The following is a 25,792-nucleotide window of genomic DNA, read 5'->3' as shown; positions in this document are numbered from 1 at the left end:
CCTTTAATGTTGATACTGTGCATTTGTGCTTATCTCTATTGTTTATATATATATATATATATATATATATATATATATATATATATATATATATATATATATACACACACACACACATATCTATCTATCTTCATTGTAGTCATTATCATCTTCTACATAATCAATTATTGGTTATGTATAGTCACATAGAAAAAAATAGGAGGCAGATAGCTGGCTTAGTGTATAGAAAACTGAGCCTCAGCCTCAGACACTTACTATCTGTGTGACCCTGGGCAAGTCACTTAAGCCACTGGAGAAGGAAATGGAAAACCACTCCAGTATCTTTGCTAAGAAAACCTCATGGACAATGGGGTTATGAAGAGTCAGGCATGATTGAACAACAACAACAGAGATAAAATTAAAATCTGAAATTCATTGATAATCCCAAACTTTTGATTTAATCAATAGTTTGTGCATGTTTATTATGAGTTTATTTTTTAAATTTTTTTCAATTGGGGAAGGTAGTAAGATGGTAAGACACTACATTTATATATTAAAAAAAAAACAAACAACAGAAAAAAAAATTTAGCCAATAGTTTTATAGTGGTGTTGAACACCAGAAGCAAAGTTATGAGTAAACCAGAACCAGATTAAAAGGAAAGTGGGAAATGTCTAACAAAATAAATAAAAGGACAAAAGGCAAAATGTTTATATGTTATCTTCTAAGTCAATATTGAGTACAGAGGGATCCATTTCTATTTGAGCTTGATACTCTGTTTAAACCATTTCACAATTGTGGTGTGGCATGGAAGGCCTTGGCTTTTGCTTACCTAGATTTCTGTTTAGATGAAAGTGGAATGCATAAAACTGCTTCAACTGGGGAAGCGTAAATTGCAAGATAATCTCAAATTGGGCAATAATAAATCTTCAAATAATTGAGGCATTACTTCACATAGTCTATAAAGGATAGATTTCATTCATGGGTTCACACTAGGAAGGAGGAATGAATGAAAAGGAGGAACAGATAAATACAAAGGTCAAGGTAAATTATATTTTATGTTCATTAACCTGAATTAGAGATTCTCCTTTGCAGGGAATTATAGCAGATCAGAGGAGGGCATGAACAGGTGACTTAGACTATCTCTTGCAACCATTCTATTTATTACATAAATACTCTTTTATCTGTTGTTAGAAGAGAAATGGGTTATTCTTGTTAATCGAAAGGAAGGAAACCTTCCTACTATGTGCAAGGCACTATACTAAATGCATACTTTTTTATGCTTATAACAACCCTAGGAAGTGAATTTTATTATTATCATCCCAATATTATAGTTGAGAAAAGTGAGGCAGAGAGAGGTTGTGTGCTTGTCCAGGATCATACAATGAGTATCTGAGGCTGAATTTGAACACAGATAATCCAGGATCAGAGTTTTATCTACTGCATCACTTAATAGAGAGCAACAACCTATACAATTCTACATGTGGATTATTGATTTTCAAAGATTAACAGAATAAATTATATTCAATATAAGCTGTATAAAGCACAATGTAACTTTTCTTGGATGTAGGCATTTGACTTTTCTAAGAATAATTTGAGCTTCTTATGGAACCTTCAGGTTTCCTTTAAGAAATAACTTTTATTTATACAATCAAATATGCAAAAGTGAAAGTTCATTGACTCCTAATTGACCGAGTGCCAGAAAAAAAATAACAAAGAACCCCCCCCCCAAAAAAAAAACAACAACAAGTTTACCATAAACATGAAGGCAAGCTGGAACAGAGAGAGTCCCACCATTGTGGTAGTACATTCTAAATAGTGAGCAGTTTATCCCCTAAAGAATACCACCAGAAAACCAGGAAGCAAGGGGCTAGGATGTTGGTCCCTGCAGAGGAAAAATGTGTAAGCAGTCTTTATGAGGAAGCACAATCTTCCCTCCAATAGGTTGTCACCTTCGGTCCAAAATGCCATTTGTTTCATGCTCATTATAGCTCAGTGGATTATCTATATCCTGTGATATCTAGCACAAATTTTATTTCATCATATAATTATGAGATGTTTCAGTTGTTGCAACATCCTGTCTCCCCATTATTAGTTATTGAGTGCTCAGATAATATAAATGAATCATAATATTTTAAAATTAATCTAAATATTGTTCTATGTGAAATAATATATTACACAAAATTTGCTACTTAAGAAACGCCACATGATATAAGTCAAAATTAAAGAGATATTTACTTCTTTTTAAAATCAACTATGACCATAACTATTTGTACTGAACCAAATAACCGGGAGTTAATTGACTGAATATTAATAGAGTAAAGCTATGTGAAGTGCCATTATAGGTATTTTAAGGATTCAGAAGGGAGCATTTGTGTTAGAAAGTTAGAAATCCAAGATAGCTGCCAACTGTGATATTTATGGGAAGAGATCAAGGAAGTGAGTTTTTCAGAACTCAATTTGTCAGATAACTATTAGCATTTTTCTTTTGCTTTATTATATTTCTGACATACATTTTAGAGTTTGTTGATTATTTTAAAATATGCAGAAAATATTGGAAAGAATTTGATGGAGTTATTAAGAGTTACTTGCTAAAAATCAGGAAATTATGGGGTTCAGCCCCCAGCTGTCATCTACTGGTTGGTGTCATTTGAAAGTGTCAATAGAATATGTTTTCTTGAACAACAGGACCTTAATCATAGTATCATAGAATTTCAGGGTTTGAAAGGAACACAGTGGCCATTTAATCTAAATCATAACCAAAAATGAATTCCCCACATTGATGCATGGGGCAAGTAGCTACCTTCTGCCCTTGGTGGAAGATCTCCAGGGAAGAATAAACCAGTGCCTCTCTAAACTACTTATTTCTCTTTTGTGCTAATCTAGTTGGAAGTTATTGTTGTTGTTATTTAATTGCATCCGGTCTATATTTTTTCTTTTTCAGCTTCTATTCACTGATCTTGATTCTGCCCTCTGGGACCAAAGAGAACAAGTACAATTTCTCTTCCAAATGAGAGCTTTTCAAATACTTGAAGATAGCTATCATATCCCTTGGAGCCTTCTCTTCTCCAGACTAAACATCCCAAGATTAATCTTCCTGCAACACAGAATCAAAGCTCTTCACCATTAGGGTTCCCTTGCTAAAACATAATTCCCAGACCCCAAAGCAGTCCTCTAAAAGTGGTCTGACACTTTAATGTTTTTCTTTGTAACCTCACTGCTTAGCAACATACCATTCAGAGTAGATGCTTCATAAATATTTAGTTATTATTATCGAATTCAACTAAATTATCCAAGTCTCAGTTTCATCATCTAAAAAACAGTGGAATCAAGATAAAATCTATGGAAAATAATACCTGCCACATAAATGTGAGATGTTCTCCTGATTCTAAAACTCCTGGTTAGGCTGCCATCTCACTTTGCAGGTATAATATAAATAGATATGATAACTCTGAAACAATGTTCTTAGTAACAGCTGTAGGTGGTGTGTATCTGTCATAAATCAAGGCAATGATCACTGTCAGAGTTAAAGAAGGGAGAATTGAAAAGTTAATATATTGGGGAGGTGGCACCTATAATATTCATAGAAACAGTTCAGTAGAGACATTTTTCAAATCTCAGTTGAATGAGTAAACAACTTAGAATCATCACAGCATCATGGATTTAGAGTTGGAAGGTACCTTCAAGGCCATCTACTCCAATGTCCTCAGTTTTATATGAGGAAATTGAAGCACAGTGAGGGTGGATTGTTTGCCCAAGGTTACACAGACAACAGTGACAGAGGACTTTTCTATGTGTCCATCTTTTTCTTTCATTACTGAGTTTGAGCATATTTTAGTACTGGTGAACTTTAATTTTATATGAGACAGATACACACACTCCATAGAAAATTTATAAAATGATTCTACTGAAAATGAAGAACTTATAATTCATTGTCCTTACAGTAAGCTTTATCATTTTCTCTCAGCATCACACTTCCAGATTCTCCTTTTTGTTCCTGTTAATTTAGGTATCTACATTTATTATTATCATCTTTAATTAATATTTATTTGGCACCTCAAGAATTGCAAAGTGGTTTACAAAGCATTTTTGATCATTTTATCTCAACAATCCTGGGAGGTCAGAATGATTCTTTTTTTATTGTTGAGGAAACTAAGGCAGATAGATATAAAATGAATTGCCCAGAGTCACAAAGTTAGAAAGTGTCTGAGGCATAATTTGAACTTTAATCTTCCTGACTCAATAGTCCAACACTCTATATACTGTTGCACCTAGCTGGCATCATATTTACATACAATTTTGTAAGATTTTAAAATTAAGTTAAATGCTCATCTTTTCTTTCCCATAGTCCTAAATTATTTAAATATTAAATGAAATGAAATGTTTAGTGATCCACTTATTGATATATTTTTCACAGAAATGGAAACAAAAAATGAGGGATTAGTTCCAATAGAGTCAGTAACTGAATACATCATAGTGTTTGCTAAACATAGTGACAATTCTTAGACCACAGCACAGTTGGAGATAGATGAGCTAAAATAGTGATTGCCATAGAAGGTAGGGGCATTTAATAGTTCTGTTTTTAAGATGGCAATAGAGGTTGGATAAAAGGCATTATGGTACAAAAGGAAGAATAGTAGGAAGGCTTTCAGAGACCTTGGTTCTAATTTTGGCTATGAAATTTTCCATTTCTAACCTTATTTTTTTCATTAATCAAATGAAAGATTGTACAAAAATATCTCTAAGGCTCATTCTAACACTAAGAATCAAAGATAAGATCTGTAATCCAAAGCAATTTTGACATATTGAGATAGTACTACTACTACTACTAACCCTACTACTACTATTACTACTAACCCTACTACTACTAATATGACTAATCCTACTCCTACTACCACTACTACTACTGCTGCTGCTCCTACTACTACTAATAATAATATAATAACAATAACAATAATAATAAACAACTCCTTCTCAGCCTAATTTGACATTTAGCTGGGGAGAGCACTTGGTGAATATTTAGGACTTGCTAAAATGTCAAAGATACTTTTTCTTTCTTTCTTTTTTTTGTGGGGCAATGGGTGTTAAGTGTCTTGCCCAGGGTCACAAAGCTAGTAAGTATCAAGTGTCTGAGGCTGAATTTGAACTCAGGTACTCCTGAATCCAGGGCCGATGCTTTATCCACTGTACCACCTAGCTGCCCCCAAAGATACTTTTCTAATATTTGTGTCAGACACAAGCTGATCACTCATTTATAATGATGTAATCTTCCTTGCTATCCAAAAACCTAATATTCTTATTTACTTGCCTGTCTGAAAGGAAATTTAGTAATGTACAATACTTACTAAATTGCTAATGTTCAGAAAGATGGCACCATCCAGAAAATTGAAATGCTCCCTGTGCCAACTGAATGAAGAGAAGTCTCTGGTTTCTACATCTAAGTTCCTGATAAAGAATTCATGCTACCCATTTCAGAATGGTCCCCTTTTTATTTTTCCTTCTCTTTTCTGGCTTTCAGAATGATGCATATCTGAAGGATTTGCAAATTCAATCCCTGTCTGGATGATCTGATTATTTCCAAGTGTTGATTAAAGACTTAACACTCTGCAGCCAAAGTGTTTCATCTTAGAGTGACTTTGATGTTAGGTATGTAGTAGCAGTCAGCACATTTCTTATGATTGTAGAAAATTCATCTCTGTAAAAATGTATAGATAACATGACACAGAGGGGATTTTTGACAGAAACAACAAAATATGTGTTTAGGCTTTTAGCTCACAGTTGATAAGTAAATTTATGAGTTGAGATGCATTGGTAGAATGCACTCAGATGATATTCATCACTCAGAAAAGAGTGACAGTTCATCAGCGATTCATGAACAAAGAGGATTGGTTTCCTTTTGCAATGTTTTATTTTTTTTCCAGAAGAAATCACTGACCTCTTATATGGTAAAAACAGAATATTTTCTCCTGACAATTTAAATACATACATACATACATATATACATATACATATACATATACATATACATATATATATATATATATATATATATATATATATATATCCACACACATTACATGGTAGGGTTCAGAAAGTTTTTCATCCAATGCATTACCCTTTTATATCTTGGGATCCACATTAATAGAAATACCTAATGTAGTACAATCTGATGTAATCTCCATTTTATTTGTATTAAAAAGACTCATGAGTCATAAAATTATGGAATAAGTGGTAGAAGGAGCATTAGAGATGAAGTGGATCATTAGGGATAAGATCTTCCACATCTCATAAGAATTTAGATGCTACTTTTACGATTCCAGTGACAAAAAATTCACGGCCTGTCAAGGCCACTTTTATTTTCATTTTATAAATAGAATATATTTCTTTACATTGAGCTGTGATATGCCTGTCTAAAATTTCTAACCTTTGCTCATCATTACATATTATGGGGACAAATAGAATAAAGTTATTCTTTCTTCTACAAGACTACCCTTTAAGTACTTGAAGAGAGGTATCATATATTCTACAGCTAAAATTGCTGGTTTCTTCAGTTGATCTTCAAGAAGTATAACCCTGAAACCCTTTACCATCCTATTTTCTGACCTGTAAACTTTGGATTCTTTACATGGGGCCCATCAATCCTGTTCATGTTACTTTGTGCATTATAAAATATTAATCCAAGAAAGTATCCATAAGCCTCACTTGACTGCTAAAGAGGTCCATGACAACTGAGGGTGCTAAGTGGCAGGACTGGACATCATGACCTGGAGATTTTAATCCTTTCATGTTTAGAAACCTTGCCCTAAAACCTACTGTCCTGAGTGTTGAGTATCTCACATGGTCCACTATAGCTAAACAGGTTCTAGCTATATTTTACTTTATTCTCTGTCCTACAGCCTTGCTGCAGGTACATACTTGCTGATTCCTCATCATATTCAACTCAATATCACCACATTTATGCAAAAGGTTGTTTTAATCTACTCTGCTATGATTCCATTCACCAACCCAATAACTTTAACACCCAAAATCGAGTGTCCTAGACACCTCTTTATATTTTTGGTCTTCTCCTATTACAAAGTAAGCTCCTTGAGGACAGGAGCTGTCCTTGTTTTTGTACTTATTTCTATCCCTAGAATTTTGCACAGTGCTTGGCTCAAGATAAACACTTAACAAATGCTGGCTCCTTCCTTCCTTCCTCCTTCCTTCCTTCCTCCTTCCTTCCTTCCTGTTATTGAAGCAGCTAAAACTTACCTATTGTGCTACATACATTTCTTAATCATATTCACAATGATCTTCCATTGATAATTACTTAAGCAAAGTCCTACTGTTATGTGTAATCATGGTAACCTTGGGGTTTTGGTGGGTTATATCAGTGGAACATAAGCTGTGGAAGATCATATTTTCGTATTTTTTTAAGAAATGGACCAGGGGCAGCTAGGTGATGTGGTGGATAGAGCACCGGCCCTGGACTCAGGAGGACATGAGTTCAAGGCCGGCCTCAGACACTTAACACTTACTAGCTGTGTGACCCTGGCCAAGTCACTTAACCCCAATTGCCTCACAAAAAAAAAAAAAGAAAGAAAAAGAAATGGACCCAGTAACAGCTTGTAGGAATGTTTTTGTTTTTCTGGTTTATTTTTTGTTTTTGTTTTGTTTTGTTTTAAGAAATAGTCTAGCTAACTATGGAGAAACTCATTATCATGAGAATACATGAGATTTATTATTTTGGCTATATAGATACCCATGAAGACAGTTGAACAGATGACCAAGTGTTGGAGCTGATGAAGAATTCATGGTTGGAATACATCCCCAAACTGATGAGATAACAAAACTTGTGAAGTGTCAAGAAGAATCATAAGGTCCTTACTCAAATGATCTTTAGAAACCAAGATATCCTATGTTTAACATTTTTGTCAATGATTTAGATGGAAGTTTAGGAGGTACATACCAGATCTTCAGATACTGCAAAGTTGGAAGCTGCTGCATACCTAATGGTATAGCACTGACCCTATAGTCAGGAAGATTCAAGTTAAATCTGTCCTCAGAAACTTACTAGCTGGGTGACCTCGGGCAAGTCACTTTAAACTCTGCCTCAGTTACTACATTTTAAAATGGTGATAATAATAGCACCTACCTCCCAAGGTTGGTGTGAAAATAAAATAAGAGAATATTTATAAAGTGTCTTGCAAACCACAAAGCACTATATAAATGTTAGCTATGATTTATTATTGTTATTATTAAAATGACTTTCACATTCTAAGTAGCATGAGTACCATGATTATATTTTAAATGTTTGATAAAATATTATTCATAGATTAATAATAGTAGGTTTCAGTCACATAATTTTATTATTAAAAACAAACATGAAACTCCATTTTAATGATAAGCTAAGACATCCATGGGATTTTTTGTTGTTTTATTATTTTTCAAAGTCTCTTACTCTTTTTAATTCAAGATTATCTTTTTTGGGGGGAGGACAGGGCAATGAGGGTTAAGTGACTTGCCCAGGGTCACACAGCTAGTAAGTGTCAAGTGTCTGAGGTCTGATTCCAATTCAGCTCCTCCTGAATCCAGGGCCAGTGCTTTATCCACTGCCACCTAGCTGCCCCTAAGATTATCTATTTTGATAATCCAAAGTCTGACCTTGACCTTGTGGTTATATGTCAAGCTTCCCTCTTTTGCTGATCACTGGCTAGAATACTATGATTTAACAACCAGTGGTTCTAAAGAATGTCCCAAAGAAAATTGCCAAAATTCTTCCCTTCCTATTTACTCTCAGGGCACAAATGTGGATCCCATTGATTTTGAAGTTTAATATGTCGTTTGATATTTTGTTCACTTGCTGTTTTTTTAAAGTAATGTCTCTGTCCTAATTAAGTAATAGCCCTAATGAACATGACTAAATGGAAATTTACTAAAGAAAATAGTGCAAGTAACATTTCAACCAGCTTTTTAAAAATTAACTTAAAATTCATCAGAAGCCACTGTATCACTTCTACAAAAGAGTTAATTTAAAAGTCAAACAAGTCTTCATTTCCACAATGAAAGACATGAGCTATCTTAAGAAGAACATGACTCCCTGCATAATATAAACAATTGAAATGTAATATTTGACTGCCATCTGCCAAAATAACACAAATAAAGAGAGTAAAAGAATTCCGTGATTCTAACAACTTATTACTGAATACCCTGCCATGCTCAAACTGCATGAAGAAAACACCATTAACAGCTTATGAGGCTTGCATTAAATGGCATAGTTGAAGGACAGATAATCAAGTTCAAAGAATCTTACGTTCTTGAAAAGATGTGAAGAGCATCTGGAATCGGCTGTTTCGACTGCCCTCATCTGCCCACATGCGAATTACCCCAAGACCTGTGCGCAGCATCACATCATTAGCCACGGTACTACAAAACTTAGCTTTCAAATCCTCTACGGAGCTGCTCCCATCATAGACAGCCACAAAATTCCTTTTACATTCGTTTGAATTTTGCATCTCATAGTCCAAGAATCGTAAATAAATCTGAAAAAAAGTGAAATAATTCCCATAAATCAAATTATCATGTTTCAATAAATAGAATCTTCTCTCCATTTATTTTTTAGACACAGTTTCTTGCTTTTAATCAGGTTTTGTAATGGTGTGAGGAACTAAAAACTTACGGGGTCCAGAATTTGTTCCAAAGCAGCCTCCTGACATATTTCCCTAGTAGAATACATAAATCACGTTATCTTCTAAGGCTTGTCACTTACTTATTCTGAAACTATTTCACTGATAGTGTTATTAATATTGTAAATGTATGTGCCACTTGATTTTTGAAGCATACTTCACGATTAATACTTTTTATTTATTGTTATATCACCTTTGTTAAATTTCCCTTAGCCTCATTTAACGCCAAAAGGAGAGGAAAATAGGCCCACAGAAGTTACTGACATACTAAGGAATCAAACAGCAAACCAGATAAGGAATTTATTTTAAAAAAATACAGGAGTTGTGATAAATAATCTTTAATTTGTACTAAATGATTTCTAAGATTCATTCCAATTCTTACATCCTAAGTATACTCTTTAAAAAATGATATGGATACATAAGCTGCAGGAGACTAGGTAAAGGAACATTCAGTTTGTAACTTCAGATTAATCCAATCAGTCAAAGTTTACTAACCTATTGTTACAATTAAGAGACTTGCAAACATTGTCATTCTGCCTGAAGCACTGTGTCAGAAGCACAACCAATCAATTTCAATAAAGGTAAAGGTTGGCATAGTTCTCAACAATTTTGCCATGAGGCATATGGGCATTTCTTAAATGTATTCACCCATCTTTTCTTTTTTTAACTTAAAGAATCAATCTACCACATATCAGGCAATCTCTTCCCTTAGTCTAATACTGACTGATATTGTCATTCAATAAGGATTATATATTGAATTGCCAAAGCAGATCAGATTCTTATCTATGATATAATTCCATAGGAATCTATCTTATTACACTGATTTCTCATAGAATTCCATAAGATGTAAATCTGACATAATGAACATTTTTTTTCTCAGAACGCATGCTGATCCATCTTATAAGCATGTTATATTTTCTGAATATACAATGAAAATAGAATGCTAAAAGTCTGGTATTTGTTGTAAATTCTATCCCCAAACATGAATTATTCTCAGCAGTCTTTAATGCCATCATATAAATGGTAATAGGTTTGCATTAAACTTTGTAAGAGATTATTTGTAATAATGTTTAAAACCAAATACTTGGAATAAAAAGTACAGTATGATTAAACTTAATTATCTTGCATGTTGGATAAGAACTTATGGAAATTATAATAAAATTCAGAGGTTGTGTGTTTCTTATAACAAACTATGATGATATGACCAATAAACCACTCCATTCTTATTAAGGGAAGAAGAAATATAAGTGAAAGACAATTTGGTCAAATACACATTTTTCCTTCTTAGGTAATTAAAAGTGTCATATAGAAAGATTAGTCACAACTGAATTTTGTTTTATTATAGCACCAATTGTCAAAACTCTTTCAAAATGATATTAGAAAAAAAATCCAAGTTTAGGTTAATACTCAATTTCCAAATTCCTGGAAGTGGAATATAAATTAAGTTCCATAAATGCAGAGTTCTGAAATTTGCCCTGAGAATTGTTACTTAATCATTTCCAGACCAATTTGAATTTCAGTTACTTTATTTTAATCTCTCAAGTGGCTTATTATTTCTCATTTATAATCTGCTAGTGATCCACGTGGGCTAAATAATCTCCTGTTAGCATTCATCAGATTATCCATATAGCTGTTGATGTCCAGTTCATATTTCCTATCCATATGAAGTAAAATCCAGACAGTCTAAATCTCTTCAAGATACTATGATACTAGGGGCAGCTAGGTGGCGCAGTGGATAGAGCACCTGCCCTGGAGTCAGGAGTACCTGAGTTCAAATCCGGCCACAGACACTTAACACTTACTAGCTGTGTGACCCTGGGCAAGTCACTTAACCCCAATTGCCTCACTAAAAAAAAAAAAAAAAAGATACTATGATACCATGAAATGTTAAAACCCCCACAAATTTTATTGGTATTATTTCCTACATGTTATCCTGATGTCTAAAAAGGAAACAAGTTTGAATAGGTTGCTTAAAACAAATCAGAACAAACAATAAAACCTTCCATTCCTTTAACCACATTTAAAAATCTATAAATTTTGATATAGAAGTATTAAATCTTCTTGACACAAGGCAGGAGCAGCTAGATGGCACAGTGGATAGAGTGTCAGGCCTGGGGTCAGGAAGACTCATCTTCCTGATTTCAAAACTAACCTCAGGTATTTATGAGCTGAGTGACTAAGCAAATTACTTAAGACTGTTTGCTTCTGTTTCCTAATCCGCAAAATGAGTTGGTGAAGGAAATAGCAAGCCAAGAAAACTCCAAGTGGGGTCACGAATAGACACAACTGAAAAATGACTAATCAGCATATAAGGCAGGTCAAAGATATATTTCGATTTTTAAATACTACAAAAAGATGCTTTATTTATGAACAATTATTTACACTACCATGTCTGCTAAGAATGCATTAATGCGCAGAATATCACAAAACAACCAATCAGTTTTATTTTTGCAATGTAGTACAAAGAAACCAATGGAATCTGAAACCAATACAAAATACACAGTACTTTTCCGTTAAGGATTTTCAAAGGCATACAATTCAAAAGCAAGGTCTGCATACAGAAGATTAAGTGAAGAATTGAGGCAATAACTTTGGATAAGTGACTTTACTTCTCTGGGCTTCCATTTCTTCATCTTTAAAATGAGGGAGTTGAACTAGATAGACTTCAATATCCCTTTAACCTGCAGATCTGTGATTCTGATCTGTAATTTATAGTCCTAGAGAGTTACCTGGGGCACTGAGGGTTTAATTTATGTGCCTTGGGTCAAACAGCCCATATATGTCAAAGAAAAGCCTTGAACCTACTCTTTCTTACACTAGACTGGTTCTCTCTCCACTACTTCACATTTCCTCCAGCCAGGTATTACTGTGTTTACGCAAATTGTCAGTAATAGAATATTTGCTGTACAATCTTATTTAAATGAAGTGTTGATTAATAAATTCTACATTGCTCATGCTAAGAAATGTTGCAACCTCAAGGAAAAAAAATGACATATGGTTTCCATTACCTCAAAGGAGCTCAACCACAATAAATATTACAATGTAAGAGGGATTTATAAAAAAATCAGGAAAAAGTATTCCCCTGCAGTAAATGAATTCCCCCCAAATTCTATAAGGCTAAGATCGTTTTCTATAAATATAATTCTAAAATAGATGGGATGAGAATATTTAGGTTATAATCCTGGTATTCATTTAGTTTTACTATAGACATTTCTCTATTTTCTATCTTAGATGATTTATTTTTATTCCTTTAAATTCAATTACTGACATATACATGCATTCTTTATTTAAAAGTCATTCTGATTTTTTTTAAAAAAGGACATGATTTCAGAGGGACAATGAATAGCCATTTTCTGCTTTTTCCTATAATTTCTTCTTCTTGGGCTCAGTGAAATAATTTTGAACCTTGATCTTTAGTTATTTGAAAAAAAAATCATGCATCACCCAAGGAGATTTTTAGTTTTTTACTGAAATCTGCTGTATTCTTGCAGATGCCAAGTGCCATTATTAATAGAAATGATAAAGTTTCTTTACGGCTGTGGCATATATAATTTATACCCATTGTTACATTATGATTTTAATAATAGTCATGTTGCCTTAAAGGATGGAGCATCACAATAAAGCAGGAAATACCTGCTATATGGTACTTTTTTTTTACTTAAATTAGAGAATAACAGAAAGGTTTCATTCATCCATATTGAAAAAAAGTTATGGTGATAAACTGTGAATAATATATAACTTCAGTAAAAGAGTCAGATTATAATCTCTCCACAGTGAATCACTTTTGATGAGTTCTTCTTTTTAATCAGTCACCAAATGTTTAAACTGACAACATGATTGATTATGAAGAGCACCAAAACATTTAAACAATATCCAGCAATATCAGACTTAATAATCAAACTATAGTGTGGAGAGCAGAAAATCATTCTTTTAAATGTACAAAGCAAATAAAACTAGACATTCGTTTACCAAGCATTATATTTAAAAATAGGAACATATTTCCAGCTTCTCTTGTTTTTCTTTCCTCCCTGTATGATGATACATAAATAACAATGATTATTTAGGACATTTATTCAAGAATTGTCTCAGCCAATTTATTGTAAATTAAAATTAAATACGGGGACAGCTAGGTAGCATTATGTATAGAACACTGGACTTGGAGTCAGGTAAACTCATTTTCATGAGTTAAAATTCAGCCTCAGACACTTACTAGCTGTGTGACCACAAGCAGGTCACTAACCCCCTTTAACTCAGTTCCCTCATCTGTAAAATGAGCTGGAGAAGGAAATGTCAAACCACTCCAATATATTTGTCAAGAAAATCCCCAATAGGGTCATGAAGAGTCAGACATGACTGAAACAACTCAATAACAACAAAAAATAAATATTCTATAACCTATCTAACATTTATTTAATCATTTGAGTCTGTGCTTATAGACGATGTCAGAAGTGAAACACTATTATTGAAGACTTGATGAAAAAGAATATCCCTGTTTCCATTTATTATTGAGTCAGCCATGCCATGCCACATCCTAGCATTATTCCCCAGTAGGGATCAGTAACAGGGACATTTCAATAATTTTGAAAAAATATCAAATCTACTGTCCTCCCAAGGGTAAAATTCAGAATGATCATATCAATGTTGAAAAGGCATAGAAACTTAGGAACCAATAAGGACTTGTACTATGCCAAGATTGTCAAATGGCAGAGCGGTTTATAATGAAATTTTGACATATATAGAGATTCAAATTTGTTCTAAGTAACTCATAAAATATACAGTAGAATCACAGGACTGCAGAATTATAGAAGGAGAGAAAAAAATCTCATTCAGGATAAAGTAGAAGTACAACAGTTAGGAGTTAAAAAATCCTCATTTACCTCCACTAAAATCCTCTTCAGATGTCTTATCATGACTTGGAAGTGACCCTGTGTCTTCATGAAAATCCTACCATCAGAGCACAAGCTTTGGCAACTTCTACCAAGCTAGAAAACTGTTAGCAAATGGTGGTGATAAAGTGTATGTCTATCATACAAGGACCAATAAGTGTGTTAGGTATTTTCTGCTACAAATTCTCATAGAATTTTAGAGCTACAAGGACTCCTGAGGATCTAGTTCAGGCCTCTGTTTTTGAACATGCCATTAATAACCACAAGGTCAAACACCAGTAAGTAATAAATATTTTAGGAGTAAATTTAACTATACAGACCATCTACTAAGAGGGAGAGTTTGCAGCCTACACTGGTGAAGACAGTACCAAGATGAATGAAATGAGAAGTCATTCAAATATTGAAGCATCAGAGCAGAGAAGCTTTTAAATTAATTTGAAAATTTTCATTCGAATTTTATATCAGGATTTATATATAGAAGAAAAAATACTGATGAATATCTATCATTAGAGAAATAATCTTGTATTAGAGGTTTGAATCTAGCAAAATCTGCTAAATGAAAATAATTATTTCATTTTCATATTCTTGAAAATCATTTGAATTTTTCTCTTTTCTTTTTCTTTTTTCTTTTTTTTTTCTTTTGTTGAGGCAAATGGGGTTAAATGTCTTGCCCAGAGTCACACAGCTAGTAAGTGTTAAGTGTCTGAGGCTGGATTTGAACTCAGATCCTCCTGAATCCAAGGCCAGTGCTCTATCCACTGTACCGCTAGCTGCCTCTCTTTTCTTCTCAAGAAGAAGGGATCTTCCCCAGAAATCTGACCTTAACATGTACAATCTTAATATCCAAAAAAGACATCATGTGCCTGTATACATATGCATGTGTATATACACATGTATGTTTTAACATGCATACACATGTATTTACATGTGAAAAGTTTGTCACCAATCATGTGTTGTTATATTTAATTACTCAAGAGTAATAATACTGAAAGTGAACTACTTTATTTATTAAGTAGCACAGTTCACTGACTGCTTAGTTTTCTAAAATTAATTATGACCTACTCTACAACCAAAAGAAAGTAAAACTAAAGTCTTTTCAACATTAATCACTATACCTTAAAATATTATATTCTTACAAGCAATCATAAAAATATAAAATCCATCCTGGTGATCTCTGCTCCTGGTTTGTTTCACAGTTATTTGGTGCCATTTTGTATGCTGTATCCTTTAATTTAACAGAAAACGTCTGTCACAATACAGTCATATTTGTCTAGCTCTGCAGGTAATTTTACCTTTGGGTCACGGAATGCCAAATAGTATAACAGACAGGTACTTTCCATTTTGCTGCCCTGGGATTATACAAAAGACAGTCTATTTACTAGTTTAAGGGAAGGGGTGTGGGTTTACACTCTATCTTGAAAAGTGTTTGACAGCAAAAGCTAGTTATAATGATAAGCAGGGAGGAGGGCTCCTGCTGTTCTCTAGTAAAATGTGCTGTTAAAAAATCCTTCACTGACAGGCATTTAGAATAAAATTGCTTACACATACATCTTCCCCACGCATGGCTATTTTACAATGGTTATAATTCAAGGCATGATCAACCTCAACTGTCATGTAATTTTGAGATAAAAGATCCCTTAGGGAACTAGATCAACCTCTTTTTGCATATACTGAAAACTAATTCAAAGATGGTACATGACATGGCCAAGCCCATATAGCTGGGTAGTGACTGAACCAAAACTTGTTATTTGCTTTTCATTCTCAAGTTTTGTTCAGTAGACCACACTGCCTTTGTTAGACTTTGTTAGACATTTCACTCTTCTTCCCTATTGGTGTGTTAATATAGAATCATTAATTCTTCAATGTTTAGGAAGAATCATGTCCTCTTCCCTCTGGGGTATATGAGAGAAATTTAAAGCCTATTCCTGCATATTCTGATGGAATATCAGCATCTTGAGGCCAGGGAATATCTCATTTTTTTTATGTCTATCTACAGTATTTAATGAAAGTACACATAGAAGATACTTCATGAATTTTATGGATGGATTTGTTCATTAATGTTAGACTCAATGCCACAGAAAGAATTTAACTTGTCTACAAAAGTGCCCTACTAATGTTAAAATAATGGCATAGTAAGCAATCCTTGGCATTTGTGTCCACTGGAAGATCAGCAGGGGTACTTGCAGTCAGAGACTGGTGTAATGTGTATGCACTTTCCTCTTTTTCCTGCATCTCAGAGATCTTCTTTAAATAGGAAAAAATAAGTTAAAAAAATCTATTGAATTTTCCTATATAATTGGAGGTGGCCTCTCACCTCCATCATGACTCCAATACTATTCTGAAATAATGATTAAACTAAGTCTTTAAAAAATTGTAATGCACTTTGCATCTGTTGCTCTTCCTGGTTTCAACTTCAGGAAACAAAGATGCCCCTCTCAGGTGAAGCTCTTCAGTTGCTAACTCAAGCCTTGATTGATAGCACCTACTTAAGCCTCCTCTCCTCTCTGATTGGAGGATGGTGTACCAAACTCCTCCCAATAACTTCCTTTACAAAAGACAGAAAGTGTACTCTCAGTTCACTCCACTTTACAACTTTAGCTCTCCCTTGTTTCATCTCTATGCAAAAAGATGCCATAGGGGCGGCTAGGTGGCGCAGTGGATAAAGAACCGGCCTTGGATTCAGGAGTACCTGAGTTCAAATCCGGCCTCAGACACTTGACTTACTAGCTGTGTGACCCTGGGCAAGTCACTTAACCCCCATTGCCCAGCAAAAAAAAAAAAAAAAAAAAAAAAGATGCCATAACTCCCATCCAACCACCCTCCTTTTCTGCCTCATTTTGAGTGTTGTTTACTACCCCTCCATTAGATTATAAGCTTCTTAAGGACAGGAAATGTCTTTTTTATTAATTTTATCCCCAGTGCTTAGCACAGTCCCTGGTACATAGTAAGTGTTTAATGTTTACTGGATTATTGGATAAATTATCCCTGCTGTCTCTATTGTATAAATTTGTGTAAGTCAGCTAATCCTATCATTCTTTACTTTCTAAATATGATAAATATATATTTATATATAGTAAAATCAAGACAACAACCATTTGTTCAGTATTTACTGATTATGTGGTAGGCACTTTACTAAGCACTGGGGGTACAAAAGCAAAAAAAGATAGTTCCTGTGCTCAAGTAGTATACTTATTAATGGGGGAGACAGCATGTATATAACTAGGTAGATACAATACAGATAGATAGATAGACAGACAGATGGAAAGAGATTATAGAATATGCCTCTATATCTATAGTATCTATCCAGTTGTTTACATTTTGTGTGTATATATACATATATGTATGTTATATATGTGTATGTGTGTATATATATATACATATACATATTTGAAGCTATAAATGCCTTCTCTCTTAATACCTTACATCTACTCTGCATGGGTGTGTGTGTGTGTGTGTGTGTGTGTGTGTGTGTGTGTGTGCATGTAGAGTAGCATATTTCAAGATGAAGCTGAAGATTCTTAAGGGTGAATGTGAAGTAAGAATACTTCCCAGAAATGTAGACAAAAGTTGGCATGTCCCTTTTTTTTGTCCTTCCTGAAAGTGTGTTTGTGTATACATGTACATTAACATAATTATAAGTATATATGCATGCATGTGTATGTGTGTGTATGTATGCATATATATGAGGGTGTGTAGTAGTAATTGTTGTTTGTCCTTTGTTGTCAAAGAGGACCATGACATCAGGAGGTGATGTCATAACTTTCAGTGAATTGTATTTAAGTGAAGGAGGGCTTTGCAAAGTCACCATGCTCAATCTCTCCTCCAGAGCCATCTGGGTCCAGTGGAAAGATACATATTAGGAAGACTGGAGATGGCTCTCATGCAATGGAAGACATTGACCTTTTTAAGCTAAAGTCAGTTTGCCTGAGATGACACCCATTCATGTGATTAAGGCTAGGTAAGAAGTGAAACAAAATGACCTCCTTTTGTTAGTCAAAACAAATGAATGAATGGAGAGAGACAGAGAAAGAGAGAGAGAGAGAGAGAGAGAGAGAGAGAGAGAGAGAGAGAGAGAGTCAGGCTAAAGGACTGAAGGCCCTCAGGGTTTCTGGCCAAAACAGAAACAATTGATATTTACCCTCACTGAGTCATTAAGAGGCAAACAATGGTCAATGAGCTATCATCTGGGACCTATTGTTGGCCAATCTAGGAGAGTCAGAGTGATTTGGGGTCAAGGTGCTGTCTTTAAAAATCTAGGCCCTAATCCCCCAGACATCTTGTGATGCAATCAATCATATTCCTTTGGGCAGAGCACCAGGAAGTTAGGGTATGATTCCCTATATGAACTGAGAAAGGAGAGGGAGATGGAGAAGGAAAGGAAGGGTGAGGACAGGGGGAAGAGCTGAATTGTCCAACTAGAGCTTGCCAGTTGGATTCCCTTTATGGTAGCTTTTACTTGGGGAATTCCAAATAGACCACTGCTTCTGGAATATAGTGCTTGGAGGTTAGTAAGATGTAAGAAAACTGAAAAGACTGGAAACCAACAGGTTATGAAAAACTTTAAATTCCTAGGGGGTAAAAAGAAGGTAATATCTGAACTCAGAGGGAATAAGGAGCCAGTGAAGCTTATTGAATAAGGTGGGGACATAAAGGGGTATGAAACATGTTCAGATCTATGCTTTAGAATAATCAATTTGGGAGCAGCATAGAAGCTAGACTAATGGGGGAGGGGTTTACTTTAATCCTCCAAACAATAGGACCTGGATTAGGAGTGAAGTTTTAAGTGTGGACAGAAGGAAAGGTATTTGAGAAATGTTGTGAAGATAAGAGTGACAAGATTTGACAATGGATTAGATATGTGGAATCAGTGAGAATAAGGACTGAGGGGGTGAAAGAGAATGCATACTTACACAATACCTATTATCTTCTAGGCACTGTGCTAAACACTTTATACATATTATCTCATTTGATACTCAAAAGAACCCTAACGGGTAGATATTGTTATTATCCCAATTTTACAGTTGAGTGAACTGAGGTAGAGAGAGGTAAAGTCGAGTATGACACCAAGTTTGTGAACCTAGGTGACTAGGAGTATGGACATTCCCTTAACCATACAAGAAAAGTTTGTAAGAGGGGACAGATTTGTTTTGTTTTGTTTTTTTTCTGTGAGGCAATTGGGGTTAAGTGACTTGCCCAGGGTCACACAGCTAGCAAGTGTCAAGTGTCTGAGGCCGGATTTGAACTCAGGTCCTCCTGAATCCAGGGCCAGTGCTCTATCCACTGCGCCACCTAGCTGCCCCCCGGGACAGTTTTGAAGGAAAAAAAATTAGTTCTACTTTTGACATGTTGGGTTTGAGATGCCTACAGGATAACCAATATGAGATGTCCCAAAGGTTGTCACTAGGTCTTGATATATAAAACTGGGAATCATTTGTGTAGACACAATAATTCAGCCCCTAGGAGATGATGAAGTCATCAAGTGAGATAGTTTAGAGGGAGAAAAGGATCCAGGAGAGAATGTTGGGGGACAACTATGGTTAGGGTACATGTTTTTTTTTTTTTAATTGAGATGATGGTTCCATTCCAAATGCACAGTATCTAACATCAGCTAGATCCTCACGGCTACCAAATGACATTTTAAAATAATCCTTACTGGTTCATACTCTCCACAGCCCTTTGAAACATCCCTCCCTTTCTGAAGTCTCTAGCTCTTCCCTTTCCACTTCATTCTTAATTGATATCCTTGTTTCCTAATTTACTGAGAATGAATAGGGAATTGTGGAAGATAATGATGATGATGGTGTGTGTGTGTGTGTGTGTGTGCCTTCCCACTAGTTCTCTTTGGAGCTTCAGTTCCATATCCCTAACTGCCCAATAAATATTTTCTGACTAAACTTATCATCTTCCAAACCATCCACTTCCCCAACCTGCACCTGTCCCTAAATGTTATACTTTGGTTAGTGGTAATACCATCAACTCTGCAGTATCCCAGGCTCAACTTTTGAGTCATCTTCAACTATTCCCTATCTCTTACCCTATAAATCCAAAGAGTTATCTAGACCTTTTCATTCCTATTTGTGCAATGTCTTGCAAATCCCTCTGCTCTCATTACAATTAGTCTAGTTCAGTCATTCAAATCTTCTTGACTAGACTATTGGAACAGATGCTTAATTTCCCTTCCTACCTTTAGGCTATCCTTTCCCCAATCCATAGGTCAGACAATTGTCTGATTAATATTCCTAAAATATTTACATTGTTCATGACACTTGTCTATTTCAAAACATTCAATATAACCCTGTGTAACTTCAGACTGTCATACAAAGACCTCTGAAGCTCCATATTTATTTTGTACTGTTCCACTTCATGTAGTATATTTTCTTAGTCAAACTGGACTACATTTTGGTCCCATATTCTTGTCCTCTTTGCTCACATTTCTTTGACTTTTCATATGCTGCCTGGATTAGACTTCCTCTTTCCCCTCTCCCACCTCTTTGTTTTAAATCACTTCAGTTGCTTCAAGATATAAATAAGGCCCAACAAAGATGCAACTTCCTCAAAGATACTTTCTCTGACTCCTACATATTGGATTTGTAATAAGCATATACTTGCTTCTCTCCTTTGAATTTATCTTAATTGTGTATATTGCAGTTATTTGATATTTGTTTAATTTTTCTCCCTTAAATTTGAACTCTTTGATGCATCACCACTTATAGCTGGTGTCTCTACTAGCTACTTAATAAATGTTTGTTTCCCTGACATTCATTGCAGTGACTTGCACATAGTAGGCATTTAGTAAATGTTTAGTGAGTTAATTGGCCACATGTAAATAATCAAGCAAATGATATTTTCATCTTTCTCTATACATGGACAATAGACACATATAAAAACCCAATACTAGGTAGATTATATAAAGCTAAATAATAGACAGATATAGTTCTGAAATTGTCTTTGAAAAACATGACCACTATATAAATACTAGGAATTACTATTTTTAAAAGTGTTGAGAGATATAACATAAGCAAAGACTACAACCAATCAAAAATATAATTAATTATGGACAGCTAGCTATAGTTTTATTCTATTTTTAAATGGGAGAAATCAAGGGATGGAGAAGAAAATGAAGCTACTTTATGAACAATGAGTTAAAATTATTTATCCTATGAAGTCCACCTTGAAATTATGGCAATATCGTGAATAAGTAAGCACGGTTGCATTAACATTTTCCATTCAATAAATTAGTTTAGGTCAAATGAATTGTAGTTAACTTTGATAAAACCCTAACAATAAAGAGAAATATAATTAGGACCATAATGCATTCCTGAACTGTTTACTTATTTTGAGCTGAATATGTAAGGCTATTTTATAGGCTATTATCTACATTACAGTATTGTTACTTTGCCACACTATCAGTCCATAAAGAGTTTGTGACTTTGTCAATTGAGAGATGACAAATTTCTTTCCAAAGGAGAAATTTTTTAAAAAAGTTTATAATTTCAACCTCAAAATAGAATTTTAAAAGCACCCACTCTCCCCCCTTTAAAAAATGTATGATATGGACTTGATGGTTAATAAAGTCACTTTGTAAACTGACTGTCCAATCAGTAGTGGGATAGAAGACTGACCTTGGATCGTGGTGGGGCTCGGATGTACCATTTACAGTCAACTGCCTCAGTGGCAGAAGCTTTTCCTTCCTTCATAATTTGTACAGATTCCACAATTCCTTCAGGTCCGCCCATTTCAAACTCACACACTAAATAACAAAATACCAAAGAAACAAAAAAGGGAGCTTCAATAACAACCCAGAATTATTTTCTAAAACAAAAATTAAGACCTTGGGATATTATGAAATATCTAGTATACCAACCTGGTAATGGTTTCAAAACTCCAAGGTCCTTAAAGTCAGGATCTTAAAAATTGAGAAAAAAACAATTAGTCCTATTCTGTATATTTTACTGAAAATAATTCTATTCAATAATTCTGGAAACTCTCTGAAATAATCACTATATCATGGTACATCAACATTATAATGGAAAGTTTTAAAATTGAATTTGTACCTGAGTTATGTTTAAAATTAAAAAAAAAAACTTTCTTAACTCCAAAGAAATCATCTTATTTAAGACTTTTTGTTTCTTACTTCATCATCTAAACATAGTGTTGTTAAGTGTCAAATATGTATGGCTCTTTGCTGTTTTCTTATGAAATCTAAACAAAATTAGTCAAAGGTAAAAAAAAAAACAGTAAAAAATTCTACACATATTTGCTTTGCCAAGTCACTGTGTCAGCCTTATTTAGATAGTCACTTGCATAGACTATGTTCTGATATTCTATATATGATACTTGATTTTGGGGGGTTAGAGACAGTATAAATATTTGTTCTTTGTTCCAATTTACAATTGTGCTAAATGAAATCTCAAGTTTGGCATTTATAATCTGAGGGATCATTTCCCTTGTTGCATGACATTATTATGATATGTGTTCATTTAAACAATGTGGATATTCCTTCCAATGGATATAAATTACAATCTATCCATGACTGCATATCCTAGGTGATTCTTAAACACATTCTCTCATGAATTCAATCCAACAAGTCCATTCGACATGGGAGAGCCTTTTCTTGCTTTTTCTTCACATTCAAAGGATGTCAAAGAACCCTCATGTTCTTTTATCCTACAGTCCTGAAATATGTATCCTCATCAACACATTCTTGATCAGTTGTTAATACTGTTTGATCCAAAGTGTACAGTAATGGCTATAAGTGTTAGATGATTTAGTGGCTACAAGACTGGTTATGTTTAACCTATGTGACTTTGGTTCCAGTGCTGTTCTCACTACATCACATTGTTCCATATATGGTTCAGTTAAATTACTTAGATTGAATTAATTTCACATAGTTCCCACAAAATACACAACTCACAAAAATAAACAGTTAAATACCAAACAAATTACAAAAGTATGATGAGATTATTTCTAGATATTAAGTGTGTAGCCATCAATTAAATGGCTGGTGGGATTCATTTGGCTTTCTTTACTATTGATATTTGTGGTCAAATCCACAAAGCTGCTTTTCTGCAGAAATCATTACAAAGGTGAAATGGCTGGTTTAAAAATCCACAGATTGGTTATTTCACCTATTTAGATTAAACTTAATTGTTTTTCTATGATTTTGAAATGCTGTGCAACATACATAGTTCATGTTTATTTATAAGTTGTTCTTTCATCTTTATGAGAAAGAAAATTTATTATATGTCTATACCAAAGTAAAAACAAATTAAAAAATGAAGATAGAATTATCAAATACTTTGTCAACTACTATGAAGTATCCATTATGATTTCCCTAAGTGTAATCATGTTCCCAACATCCCTGTTTTTGTTGGTAACATTTTCCAGCTCAGTCAGGCTCAAAACCTCATAATCATCTTTTACCATTTTCTCTCCTTCATCCCCCACATCAGATCAGTTGCCAAAACCTGACCATTTGCCTCCTCCACATGTTTAGCCTCTATCACCTTCTCTTCACTCATATGGATACTTTCTTAGATTAGGCCTCATCATAGATTTAGAGCTGGAAGATAATAGAGTCTTATCCCCTCATTTTATAGATGAAGAATCTGTGGTCCACAGAGGATCAGTAATTTCCACAGGGACATACATCTGGTGTCTGAGGTGGAATTTGAACCAAGATATTCCCAACTCCATTTCTACTACTCTACTTACTATATTAGCCTTTATCAGTTTTTTCTGAGCCACAATAATAGTGTGCCACCTAAACTTATTTTCTCCATTTTCTCCCTTCTCTAATTTATCCTTTATATAGGAGTCAAAATTATGTTCCTGATCATTTGACCATATGTAATTCCTTTAGAGCAGAGGGGAAAATAACCTGGAGGGTGGTAGATAACAGCCACAAGAGGCTGGATGAGGTGTTAAACTTGGAGAGTATCAGCTATGAAATAGGAGAGGCTGTTGAGTCATGGTGGCGAGGAGAGAATTTGTTAGTAGCCATGGAAAGTAAGGAGTATCCTGTCTCCTTCTCTAAGAGAAGATTATTGGGAGAGAGGCACAGGAGAAGTTATGAGAGAAAATGTAGTAGCTATTGCTAGAGGGGGCAGATAGGGTGGTAGTGTCATATGAGATAAATCAAGTCTGAGTACAAGAAGATGGATGAAGCATGAGGGGAAGAGGTTGCAGAATGAAGGGAAATTGTATTACAGTGTCTCATTTCATATCTTTCAGGATATTTTGGGGGGGCAATAAGGGTTAAGTGACTTGCCCAAGATCACACAGCTAATAAGTGTCAAGTATCTGAGGTCTGATTTGAATTCAGGTCCTCTAGAATCCAGGGGCTATGCTTTATCCACTGCTACACCTAGCTACAACCTCAGGTATCTATATTCCTTCATGTATTAACTGTCAGGTGTGACTACTTCTAGGAAAACTTATCTCCCCATCTGAAAGTGTTCTTATTCACAACTTATTGGTCAAGTTTTCTACACTGTTCTTTCCTAAAGACAAAATTCTACATTTTGTTATGCTATTATTCTTTTTGTGTATGCCTTATTCCCCAGGAGAAAGTAGTAATGATATTAATGTACATGTATGTATATTATGCCTATATACATATATATGTATATAAATAGGTATGTGTATATATGAATATGTTCATGTCTATAGTACTTATGCCTCTAACATATTAAACACAGAAGTTTTACTAAAGTTTGTTTAATTTGTTGATAGTAAGAAAATTTTATTTACCTAAATTAATCAATATTTACCCATTCATAGTACAAATATTTGTTAAATGCCTACTATGTGCACAGTGAATAGGGCACTGAGCCTGAAGAGACCTGAGCTCAAATCTGGCCTCAGATAATTACTAGTTATTTGATCCTGGGCTAATCACTTAACCTCTGTCTGCCTCAGTTTCTTAATCTGTAAAATAAGGATAATATTAATACTTTCCTCCCAGGGTTGTTGTGATGATCAAATGAGATGATATCTGCAAAGTGCTTCCTCCATACTAGGTGTTTCCCTCCTTCTGGTAAGTGGAAGGTATTATTGTATATGCTATTATCAAAAATGACTTTCAGCATTTATCACTTTCAGTAGATAATTATGCTACTTTTCATTTTGTTTAATTTGTGTAGATGCAGTTATGGTTACCTATAACACAGTGTTAACTAAATTTTACCAATTTCCCCCCGTAAATTACCAGGGAAATTATTTGCTTCACTTTGGTTAAGAAGATAGAATCTTATACAACAGAC

At 34.4% G+C, this 25,792-nt stretch overlaps 1 protein-coding gene across 4 annotated transcripts in view; it reads right to left on the bottom strand.

Annotated features, from left to right (window-relative positions):
• Positions 1 to 25,792, bottom strand: part of NETO1 (neuropilin and tolloid like 1) — a 236,805-nt gene that overhangs the window by 74,208 nt on the left and 136,805 nt on the right. For 3 of the 4 annotated variants that reach the window (XM_043976768.1, XM_043976767.1, XM_043976766.1), the window contains exons 5-7: positions 22,393 to 22,434; positions 22,151 to 22,278; positions 9,270 to 9,498 (exon numbers count right to left, since the gene is read on the bottom strand). In XM_043976768.1, coding sequence (XP_043832703.1) covers positions 9,270 to 9,498; positions 22,151 to 22,278; positions 22,393 to 22,434 — 399 coding nt within the window. Of the gene's footprint in view, positions 1 to 9,269; positions 9,499 to 22,150; positions 22,279 to 22,392; positions 22,435 to 25,792 lie in introns of those variants that run through there. The other variant, XM_043976770.1, reaches the window with a different exon arrangement.

This window comes from Dromiciops gliroides, chromosome 1, assembly GCF_019393635.1.
Source record: "Dromiciops gliroides isolate mDroGli1 chromosome 1, mDroGli1.pri, whole genome shotgun sequence".
Lineage (NCBI taxonomy): Eukaryota > Metazoa > Chordata > Mammalia > Microbiotheria > Microbiotheriidae > Dromiciops > Dromiciops gliroides.
The sequence above is the reverse complement of the archived record's forward strand: the minus strand, read 5'-3'. Positions and strand labels throughout refer to the sequence as shown.